Here is an 11,133-nt window from a genome sequence, read left to right on the forward strand (position 1 = left end):
AATAAAAAGTCTAGCCTCCACTCCAACAAGCCAAAGGAAAATTCGCAGGGAGTTGAATGCTTCAAAACTAATATACAAATGTAGCCCTTAGTCTTCATGAACCATGAGTCAGGGCCGATGAATTGGCTGAGTATGCCGAGCTAGACAAGTATTTTCTGTTGTTATTCATGAAAAAAGAGTATTATCGGTTGTTGGTCCAATCTAGTTTGTGTGTGTGGGGGTGGGGGTGGAGGAGGGGGTAGCTAGACCGTCAATAGGAATGCACAAAGTTCCAAAAACCTCATGAATCAGATAGTCATGGATGGTTTAACAACTACTCGAATATAATTACCATTTTCAACTCGTTTGCATCCTCCTCCTCTCTTTGGTGGATATCTTGAATCACTTCAACGTCTTGATATAAATGTGACTACACACTATGATGGTCATTTTGCCTCTGTTTCGCTTTTATATGAATACAATTTTGTTTTGTCACTCTGGTAATATAGGATTTGGTGTGTTCACTCTTGTTTGATCGCATGAAACCTACTTGTACCATTTTCTCTAGGCAATCAACCTTGCTTCAAGAAGTCTTGCTTATACAATTCACACTTTTTCTTGAACTTGGGCTGTTGAGACATTCTAAATGTGTGGTAACACTTTAAATGAATGCCATTTACGAATAGGAAAGTTGCATTTAATAAACAAGCGAACGGCATGCAATTGCTTATTAATGGTTGTATACCGATTGTAACCCACAAACGCTTGTTACATATATTATCTGAATCATGGCATGCAAGTTGTACCCTAACCAAACACTATAAACAAGTGGAAGACGTCTAGATGTGATTTTAAATAAGTTAGCACCAAATTTTCAATGTTATAAGTATATCCGTTCATCATTATTTAAAGCTGCAACTGAGTCACTTGTATGTATACGACTATATGTGAAATATATCACACAATGCAAGGATTACAAGGATCAAAGAATGTATATGTCGCTTACATGGTTGCAACAGTTACCCTAGCGCAAACACCACAATACTGTCCTACTTAGCAAAAGATGTACACATGGCATTTGAAGTTGAAGCTTGGGATCAACTAGGGATTCAAAACATCAGAACACGACTATTGCTTCATTCACCTTACAACTGCAAACACAGACTTACCTTTGGATAAGAGTATTTTGTTGTTTTTATCAAATTAGGTAAATCTAAGAGTATTTTGTTGTTTTTATCAAATTAGGTAAATCAATCATGTTTGTTTTGAGTATGTGGTTGCTAAGCAGATTGCATATTCCATTTCAATTCTTGGGGAGGGGGTACAATTTGGAAGATATTTGTGGCAGAATGTTGGATTAGTGAAAGAACTACGGTGTTAATGACGTTCCGTATTATGTTGTTCGTTTGGTCTTTATGTAAAAATTGTGGAACAATGTATGCTTTCGGGCATCACACTCGATATCTTACGATAATTGTGGTGATTTGGAACTAAATGATGTGCAACATTTCAAGTAGATGGATCAATGAGTAGGCTCACTAATTAATTAGTGAAGCTACATTCAAGATTTGGGGTCAATTAACCATATATAGTTTCTAAAATAATTTAGCTTCTCATATAAAGATAGTGACACCACTTGAAGAATTCTTGCACCACAACAGCGCCGAAGTGTTCATGAAGGCACCCAACCTAACATCAAAGATTCCCTATCTTGGTTGATGGCATGGTTTGCATAGAGCATAGGTAGTTTTTTCATGTTTTGCACATAGAAAATCTCATGATTCACATAGAGTGTACATATGAAAAATAAGAGGTAGCCAACAAGCGATGAAAACAATCAAGAGAACTTGCCAGTAAAATCCTTAGCACAACTAGAATATATATGTGATGATGTGTGAATTGTATTGTTGAGTTACTCCGTGGCTATAACTGACTCCCTTTAAATGCAGGTGGGGCGAGAGAGCTGAAGTGAGAAACAACTATGAACTCGACATATTTTTAGGTGAACTTTTATTACTTGGAGTAACACATAGTCAACACCTGAATATAAATACCACAAGGCTAAAGAGCAATACCATACAAAAAATCTAAGTTATGGCTATAGAATGTCTAAGGCAAATCCTTCGAGGCTCACCTCATCATGTTAGCAAAGTAGGTTTGGGATGCATTCGGGATTAACACAACACCAATTTTATCCTTTCGGTAAGCAAAGTAGCGCAAAGCCTATATGGTTCATTAGATATGACGCAAATTCAAAATTATAAACCCCCGAGATCGGAGTCTGCGTATTGTTTAACCATTAAACATGCCACCGTTATTTTACAGTAGAATAAATGATCTAGTATTTGACGACGAGTTAGGATAACCGTATATTCATAAATTACTATAAATTTTTTTATACTGCTTGCAGGTTTTGAAATTTCCAGGTCCAACTGTACAGTCCACCTGGTTATGCTCGACATGAGCTTGGCAAGGGAGCCTATCCGTAACCGGGAGGCCAAATTCATGGAAGCAACCAAAGCTCAAGTATATTCATTTGAGACTAACTGAGTATAGTTGTTAGACTGTGATTGTTTTTGTTTGGGCCACAACTTCCACGGCTGCAAGTGCGACATCTTTGACTTGAAGGAGCGACTGCAGCTGCTAGAGATGGCTGGGAAGTCCGAACTCAGGTGGCGACTTTACTCTCTCGCGATCGCTCGCGGGAGCGAGCGATTCCCATGCGTGGAGCGATCCGTCCAGGGCAGGTGGCCGCTTTTATCGCGATGATGGTGAGAATGCTCCCTCACGTAATCACACCATCCTGTGATTTTCAGAATGGGCCCATCAAAACCTGCCTAATCCCACAGATCTCACATAATCACTTGCCTTATTCTTCAGATCTTCTATCTCCTTCCCATAATCACAACGCCCCCCCTGATTTTCAGGGGTGGGGGGCAGCCCAAGCTTACCGATGCCCAAACCTGCCTAATCGGTCATGTCTGAATCGAGCGCTGCAACGCGCGCGCAATAGTCACGCCCCCAGATTTGTAGCAGCAAAAACGGCAACGGTGGCTTCCCTGTCGAATATATAACCAGCTCTGTGGATTATCCATTTTAGCGGCTACTAGGATCTCTAACAAACCCGTTTTGCCAGTATTACGCCGCGGTCGTTGCTTGGAAAAGAAAAAGGCAAGTCTCGCCTCGCCTCTGTATCCACGTAGCCCTCGCTAGTCCCGCTCGACACGTCGCGGAGCACGTGCCACTGCCAGCCCCGCTCCCGGATAGGAGCTCTCACCAGTCACACCTACTACTGCTTCCGGTTCAAAACCCTACCATCCAGATCCCGCCACGTCTCCAACGATGACGGGGAGGGCCTTCACCACGCGCCGAGCGACAAAAGCCTGACCCGGCGTGACATAGCCAGCAGATCCCACTGACACGTCCGGCCCCAGGATGGCATCCCCACACGTCATTGACGTGATCGTTCCACCTCCCAGGTGCAGGTGAGCGCGCACCGCCTAACAGCGGGCTAGAACCGTCCAGAAGCCGGCACGGCCCTCCGCGCCGTCTGCCCCCCAGGTCGGCCGCGCACGCTGCGTGCGCCCGGTCCATGGACCCCCCGCGCGAACCCCTCAAAGAAAAAAAACAATCTACCCGCAGGTGCATGGACCGGGCGCAGGCCAGCATCCGGGCCGGTCACGCCGTCCGCGTGGCGCAGCGCGCAGGAGGCCACGGGCGCGACGGGCACGCGGCCACCAGAGGAGAACCGTTATCTTTACCGTGCCCCCCGCTCCCCATAATCCCAAATCGCGCAAGGAGGAACTCAAATCCAGAGCCCTCTCCTCCCCAACCCTCCCTCCCCTCGCGGATCCACACTTGCGGCGGCGGCGAGAGCGGGAAGCGAAAACTCGAAACAGCTCCGAGCATGGCCAGCGAAGGCGAGCACGCGGCGGCGGCGGCGGCGGCGGGCGAGCAGACGCCGCTCAAGAAGGCGGGCGAGGCGGAGCAGGGCGAGGAGCTCCAGGCCCCCTCCGGCTGGACCAAGAAGGTAGCGCGCTTTCCCCGCCCGCTCCAGCTCCCGAATCCGGCGCCGGGTTCTTAGATGCGCCCGAGCTCGGATTCGAGGGCTCCCGGCTTCGATGCGTGGGGGGATTTGGCCCCGAGCGTTCCGGGTCGCGTTCTAGGGTTTCGGAGCTAAATCTAGCTGGGATCCCCCGCTGCTCGTGTAGGTGCGCCTGTTGACTTTTTGTTCCGCGGATTTCCAGCTCGGGTTGTTGTATCTTAAGCTCAGTTAGGGTTCGTAGTAGTTCCTTGGCCGATTCGTTTAGCTAGGGTTTGTGGTTCACGATGTATTTAGCTCGCGGCGTTTCCAGGTTAGGGCTTGTAGTTCCTTGGCCTGTGGTTTCTAGTACTGTTGCGATTCGTTTAGCTAGGGTTTGCAATTCACGGCCTCTTTAGCTAGCAATGGATGTACGGTTTTGATGTGACCCTGGCAGGATTTGTGTTACCGAGTCTATGTGCAGTAAGTTTTAGGGTTCAAAAGCCCTATTGGCAGAGGTTTAGGGTTCCGAGTTTTACTGTAGCTACATGTTTAGGTTATATTGCATTCTTGTGGTACAGGGTGAAGAGCGAACGTTCAGCATTACTGAAGCTGTATGAATTGTGATGTTTGAGCTTTTGATTCACAGTACCTTTGTTTGAACGAGCTAACAGTGATTCACCATGTTTCTGGTCTAACGTATGAAATATCTTCCCAGACACATGCGAGTGAATGAGTCTTGCTCAAGTCTCCTGGAAGCAGCCAGGCAGTCACTAGCAAATAACACCTATTTTTAACCTGCCATTTCTGGGATTTGATAGTCAAAAAAAATTCTACCTCCAGTACGGTTTTACTTGGACAGGGTTGTCCACATCTTATGCCACATAAGATGCCCTTAATCCACGTTGGATTCGGATACTTGTATACGTGTCCAAGTGCTAACCAGGCAGTTTTTGTCGCGTTGTGGTTCTGCTTGTTGATTTGTTCGTAGTGCAGGTCTCATGAGTTTAATTTATACCATGTATAGCTAGGTCTGCTTCACCAAATTAATGTTTGTGTGTAGTAAGGTTGGGGTCAGGGATTGTGTTGTATAGGTATAGTATGATGCTATTTATTAAAGCGTCCCGATGATGAAATCATTTTAGAGTGAACCGTTTTCCAACTGAAAGATTCTATTATATGATGAGTATTTACTTTCGTCAATTAATTAGTGTGAACAGTTTTCCAACTGAAAGATACTATTAGATGGTGAATATTACTTTCCTCAATTAATTAGGTTTTGTCCTCATTCCTAATAACGTGTTGTTACGTCTGTCTTGGATCATTAAATCATCTGAGGATGGAAAATTAAATTCTAAAAGTTACTTTGTGGCATCCAAGGTTGGCTGGCCAGTTCTTCATTCTAATCCAGGCTGCAGTGGTCTAGTGGCCTGTGAGAAAGGGCACGGCATACTGACAATTCTATGAGGATGTGGTTGGAGCCTTGGACGTAGATGGTAGATGAGAAAGTTTATTGGATATCAGGGAGACCGTGTTACGAAAGTGGGGCAGGGTCCTCTGTTTGTGACTAACAGTCTCCGTAAAACCTACCCATCTGTGATGTTATTTCCAAGTCAAATCTAGTTCTGTGTTATCCAGCTAAGTTTCTATCTTTGTGAGTCAGCTAGCTGGTTTTCCCTATTTGGTAAGTGCAGTGTGATTAAAATGATGATTGCATCGTACTATATATTTTGCCATGGTTGCAGTATTCTTGAATTTATGTTTGTTACTCTTACTGCTGTTACATTCTCTTGAGATCTAGCTTCTCAACCTATCCTATTGATATACTTACTGCCATGTCTTTGCTAAATATTTAATTGAATATTATATAGAGCTTGTCAAAGACTTCAGTATTATGTCCATGGCTAAATTATTATATTCAATAGTATTGTGTAGCCAGTCTCGTGCAGTCTCGTAGCCGTGTCAAAGACTTCAGTCTTGGACGAACTTATCATGTGCAATTTGTAGGCTTGGTAAAATTCATGGCGGAACTGTTTCTTTAATAATAGTGCGATAGAATGGTAAAACACACACAACAACAGTCAGCATGAAAGAGTGCTACTGCTGTGTTGGCATAATCTATTGTTGTTATCTTGTTGTTTTGTCTCCACGCATATTCAAAGCAGATCAGCATGGCTGTTGATGTCATTTTGTAGCATGTGTTGGTTATGAATAAGCATGTTTTCGTGGCTTGTTTAATTGCATTTATTTACTTTGTTGATTCTCAAATTATGGTGGCAGCCAGTTAAACAAATACTGGAGAATGTTTGAGGGATGATACCTCTCTGGGACCCAGACACTGAAGACCTGGTTGGACTATCTTAGTATTAATGGAAATCCATGTTATAGCACATATTGTATTACTGTCGTAGTGAAGTATTTACATGGTAGTTGGCTACTAGACCATGTTTTTAGTATAGTTCTCTTCTTGTGTGTATGAACATTATTTTTTCCTGGTGATCATCTTGGAAAGTGAAATGATCTATGGAGTTGCAGTTTCAATTGAATAGTAGCTTGTGCACTTATTGGGCTGCATGGAGATTGATCCTGCAGGCTGGGATGTACTTTTTGGGTGTGCTCTTTTAAAGCCACTGGCTTGGTATTTTTTGGAAGTCCCGCAAATTCTTCGAGGATTGCGCAGAAATAATCATAACATGTTTAAGGAAACATTGCTGCTAAAAAAATCATGTGTATTGAATCTTATTTCACAGGCTACTCCTTGGGGATATTCCAATTCTAGGCAGAACTAGTTAGGGTTGACATATGGTGTAACTAACTTCATTACTGATTACCGACATGTGTATGTATAATCTCAAATCCATTCCCTCATGAACAATATATCTCTGAATAATCATGTTTGTTTTGGTTGCCATTTGGTACAATGTGCAACTGATGTGCTAGGGAGATGCACTCACCGAAGTGCATGATTATTCATATGTGTCGAGTCTCTTGGTTGGTTTTCATCTGGTGCTCCTCTGCTCCAGTTGCTTTCATACAAAGTTCACGGTTTGTCTGGTTCAGTGTTCCCTTTTTGGTGATGATAGTTCATATCTGTTTTTTGTTCAGGGCAAATGTTTTATTCTTTAGAATGGTTGTTGGCAGTACTTCAGTTTACTTATCTTCTGCTGGTGGTTTAGTTGGAATATTCCTTACACTTGAACATGCATTACCAGTACATGTATGAACAAATTGACAGATGCCATGTGGGATTGGAATTTATTCTCTTTAGGTTTGTGTAGTGTTTTTCCATAATGGTGCTGAAATAATATGTTTGCTTCCTGTGCAATTGCAGCTTAATCCCACTCGGGGTGGGAAGTTTGAGGTTGTTTTTGTTGCACCAACTGGCGAGGAGGTCAAGACCAAGAGAGCTTTAACCACATACCTAAAAGCACACCCTGGAGGCCCTGCTCTTTCAGAGTTCGTCTGGGCAACTGGTACATGCCTTATCTCGTCATTCCTTGATTACTTTATTTATGATTTAGGTAGGACTATTGTTATCCAATCAAAGTCTTGCCTATACTGAAAGATCCATAAGCAGGCAATACTCCCAGACGATCCTCACGTCTAAGTGCAAAGCCTAAGGCTACTGAGAGCCCAGAAGATGAGAAACCCTCACGCCGAAGTGGAAAGTCTAAGGCTACCGAGAGCCCGGAAGATGAGAAACCTGCCAAACGGGGAAGGCCCTCAAGCTCTAAGAAAGGCAAAAAGGGGAAACAGGAGGATGCAGAGGACGCAGAAGCTGAAAGTGGAGATCATGCTGATGCTGAAGAAGCCAAAGGCACTGAAGTGGAGATGAAAGATGCTGAAGAAGCCAAAGTCACTGACCTGGACCTGGAGATGAAAGAAGCTGACAATGCTCAGGAAGAGAAGAAAGAGGAAGAGGCTGGCAGTTTGGTTGGAGAGAAGAAAGAAGCTGACACTGTTGCTCCGGAAGAGAAGAAAGAGGCTGACACTGTTGCTCCGGAGGAGGAGAAGAAAGAGGCCGACACTGTTGCTCCGGAAGAGAAGAAAGAGGCCGGCACTGTTGCTCCGGAAGAGAAGAAAGAGGCCGACACTGTTGCTCCGGAAGAGAAGAAAGAGGCCGACACTGTTGCTCAAGAAGAGAAGAAAGAGGCTGACACTGTTGCTCAAGAAGAGAAGAAAGATGCCCCTGTCGTTGATGCCCCAGAGAAGACTGAAGAAGTGGAAGGCGAGGCAGCTGAATCTGAGGTAGCTCCCGTGGAGGCTGAGATGCCTGACCCTGTAACGGAGAACAAGGAAAACGAGAAGCCAGCTGAATTTGAAGAAGTCCCGGTGGAGTTTGAGATGTCTGACCTTGTATCCGAGAACAAGGAAAACGAGAAGCCAGCTGAATCTGAAGAAGTCCCCGTGGAGTTTGAGATGTCTGCCCCTGTATTAGAAGAGCACATGGAAGATGAAAAGGCAGCTGAATATGAAGTAGCTCCCGTGGAGGGTGAGAAAACTGAAAACGGCCTGGCAGTCGAATCCACAGTGCCACCTCCAGCATCTTCAGAGGAAAAGAAAGTAGAGGCAGATAGCACCATCAATCCGGCGACCCCTCCTCCAGCTGAGGTGAAGGCAGATGCTCCAGCGGCAGAGGCAGCAAAAGCCACGGAGAATCCAGCAGACAACGCCGTCCCCGAAGAACAATCCGCCGCGAACGTCGACAACAATGGACAGATTCATCCAGGTGTTTCTACCGTGAGGTGCACCTGAAGGTAGGTTTCCTGGAAGACAGGCGAGGCGAGGCGAAACGGGGAACAAACCTGGTCTCTGTTTGCTTTGAGAACTGTAAGCGTGTTTAACCTGACAGCGCCTGTAATTGTAGGCCCTTTCCGCATACTTCACAGCTTGTTGTCTTATGAGGTGCTGCAGGGCAGCAGGCTGGCTTGTGCCGCCTCGGTCATTATTATCATTTGTAACTTGTTAGAGTGCACATTAATCTCAGGAGGACATAGACAATACTTATGCTGCTGTTGTTGTAACCTGACGACCTTTATGCCTTTGCCTTGTGTTGTTATTCATAAATAAGCCATGGATGAACATGTTTTGGGTTGCTTGCTGGGGTAGGGTTCAGTTAATCTCTTCTGCAGATGTTTTAAGAAGTCGGTCCTGGCTAGGATCAATTATAAGTTTGTTCTCAGATATTCGCACTACATCGTGTGTTCTTACTCCTGCAGTACGGCTGCAACCCCAACCATTCGGGGGTTCCATGGTTCTATTGATTGACGGGGGGCTTCCATAGTTCTATTGACAAGATTCATTTTGATCCTAGTGAGAGGATACATGGTTTTTTTACTAAAAATTGCACTCGCTAAAAAATAGAAGTTTTGATTTTGATTTTTCTGCAGCTAAGGAGAAAACAATTCTAAGTTTGTTCTCAGAGCATCTACACCGCTCATGAAAATCCGACTCGGCCTGACTGGCACTCATATTCAGCCCACATAGGGGGTGTATACTGCATCCGGGCGCGTTCGATGATGGGGTCTCACATGGAATGACACGTAATCCATTGCAGCAGTATGAACGCCGCCGGTGTCCCCCAAACCTCTAACTCATCCATCTTCTCCCTCTCCGTGCCGTCATCCGAGCATGTCTGTGTCCTCTCCCCCGCTCTCTCATGCTCTCGAGCATCGCCATGGTCCGGTAGAAGATCACCTCGTACGCTGTGCTCACGCTTGAGCATCGGGGGAAGACCACGAATGAGATTCAGTTAATGCGTGCCACCCGCATAGCTGTCAGGCTGCCTTCGAACTCGCCGGAGCCGGAGAAGAAAGAGGAGCAGCAACTGGAGGAGGGAGAGCAGCTGCCGGAGCCGATGAAGGTGGCGGTTTCAGAGGAGGATGAGCCGGAGCAGCCTGCTCCGAGGGTTAACGTGGTGGAGGTGGAGACGGAGGCGGAGTTCGCAGTCGTTCAAGCCGCGGAGATGGCAGAGTTGCAAGCCATCTTGAAGTCCATTCAGAATGTGGCCTATGTGGAAGCCAATTAGGAGTTCCTCCGGCAGAAGCAGAATGATCAACACGCTCTTTGCCGAACTCGACACGGAGATAAAGGAGGAAGAGGCCGGAGCAGAGGAGCCCGAGCTGCAGCTGCCATCCATGTACCCAGAGCTGGAACGAAGATAGTCGACATCTTTGACGAGGAGTGGCTAGATCATCTATGTAGTACGTAAGTTATTTTGTTTGCATGGTGGATTTAAAAATCTAATATGAGATGTTCGGATGCAGTTGTGCTATTTGAGGAGTGTCTGGTCATTGCCTGCGGACACGCTGACGTACATTTGAGGGTCATATTTGTCATATGTGGTTGTAGATGCTCTCGTAGTACATTATTGTTTCGTGGTCTGTCATACATGGTTTCTGGATTTCTGGTTTCATATCCCAAACACGCATTGCTCTCGCTAAATAGTAATTGATTGTCGGAATACTTGATGAAATTATTATACCCGATTGTGCTAACATATTCCCTACTTCCTCTGTACATAAATATCCGACGCTTTAGAGACTTGACATAAAATGTTTTATATTTATGTACAGTGGGAGTTACTCGTATGTCTTGTCCTTTTTATTTTGACAATCAATACCATATATTTATAGTAGCGAATTGTACATGGTAGAGATAATTGGTCGTCGAAATACTTGATGAAATTATTATACCCTATTTGTGTTAACGTACTCTCTACTTTCTCTGTACATAAATATACAACGCTTTAGAGACTTGATGACATAAAATGTCTTATATTTATGTACAGTGGGAGTAACTCATATGTCTTGTCCTTCTTTTTTTGTTTGACAATCAATACCATGATATATTTATAGTAACTCATATGTCCTATCCTTGAACGCCTATTGTTTTTCCCAGTTGTTCCGCAAGTTAAAGAGAGAACGAGATGTACGAGACCTTCTTTAGCCCGAGTGCTTATTTCTATTTCAAGATTGCTATGTGTTGAAACTTTTATTTATGTTAGTAGGAGTAGGGCATAGCCGGAGATGACTTATTTGCCCGTCGTGTCGCCGCCGGCCTAGGAGTGACATTGGATGATTGGTTTGGGGAGGGGAAGTGGGTGCGTGGTCGTCATCGTCATCACAAATACA

General features: G+C 44.9%; 1 protein-coding gene across 1 annotated transcript; it reads left to right on the top strand.

The window, feature by feature from the left end:
• Nucleotides 1-3,601: 3,601 nt before the first annotated feature.
• Nucleotides 3,602-9,042, top strand: LOC123104890 (methyl-CpG-binding domain-containing protein 10). The gene is made up of 3 exons (XM_044526827.1): nucleotides 3,602-4,009; nucleotides 7,332-7,473; nucleotides 7,578-9,042. The coding sequence occupies exons 1-3, from the start codon at nucleotides 3,626-3,628 to the stop codon at nucleotides 8,753-8,755; spliced, it is 1,704 nt and encodes a 567-aa protein (XP_044382762.1). The 5' UTR covers nucleotides 3,602-3,625; the 3' UTR covers nucleotides 8,756-9,042.
• Nucleotides 9,043-11,133: the final 2,091 nt, after the last annotated feature.

Source organism: Triticum aestivum, chromosome 5A (assembly GCF_018294505.1).
Source record: "Triticum aestivum cultivar Chinese Spring chromosome 5A, IWGSC CS RefSeq v2.1, whole genome shotgun sequence".
NCBI lineage: Eukaryota > Viridiplantae > Streptophyta > Magnoliopsida > Poales > Poaceae > Triticum > Triticum aestivum.

Coding starts and splice junctions, on each gene's coding strand:
- LOC123104890 (XM_044526827.1), top strand. CDS start 3,626: ATGGACCGGGCGCAGGCCAGCATCCGGGCCGGTCACGCCGTCCGCGTG. Junction 4,010..7,331: donor CCTCCGGCTGGACCAAGAAG/GTAGCGCGCTTT, acceptor GTGCAATTGCAG/CTTAATCCCACTCGGGGTGG. Junction 7,474..7,577: donor AGAGTTCGTCTGGGCAACTG/GTACATGCCTTA, acceptor ATCCATAAGCAG/GCAATACTCCCAGACGATCC.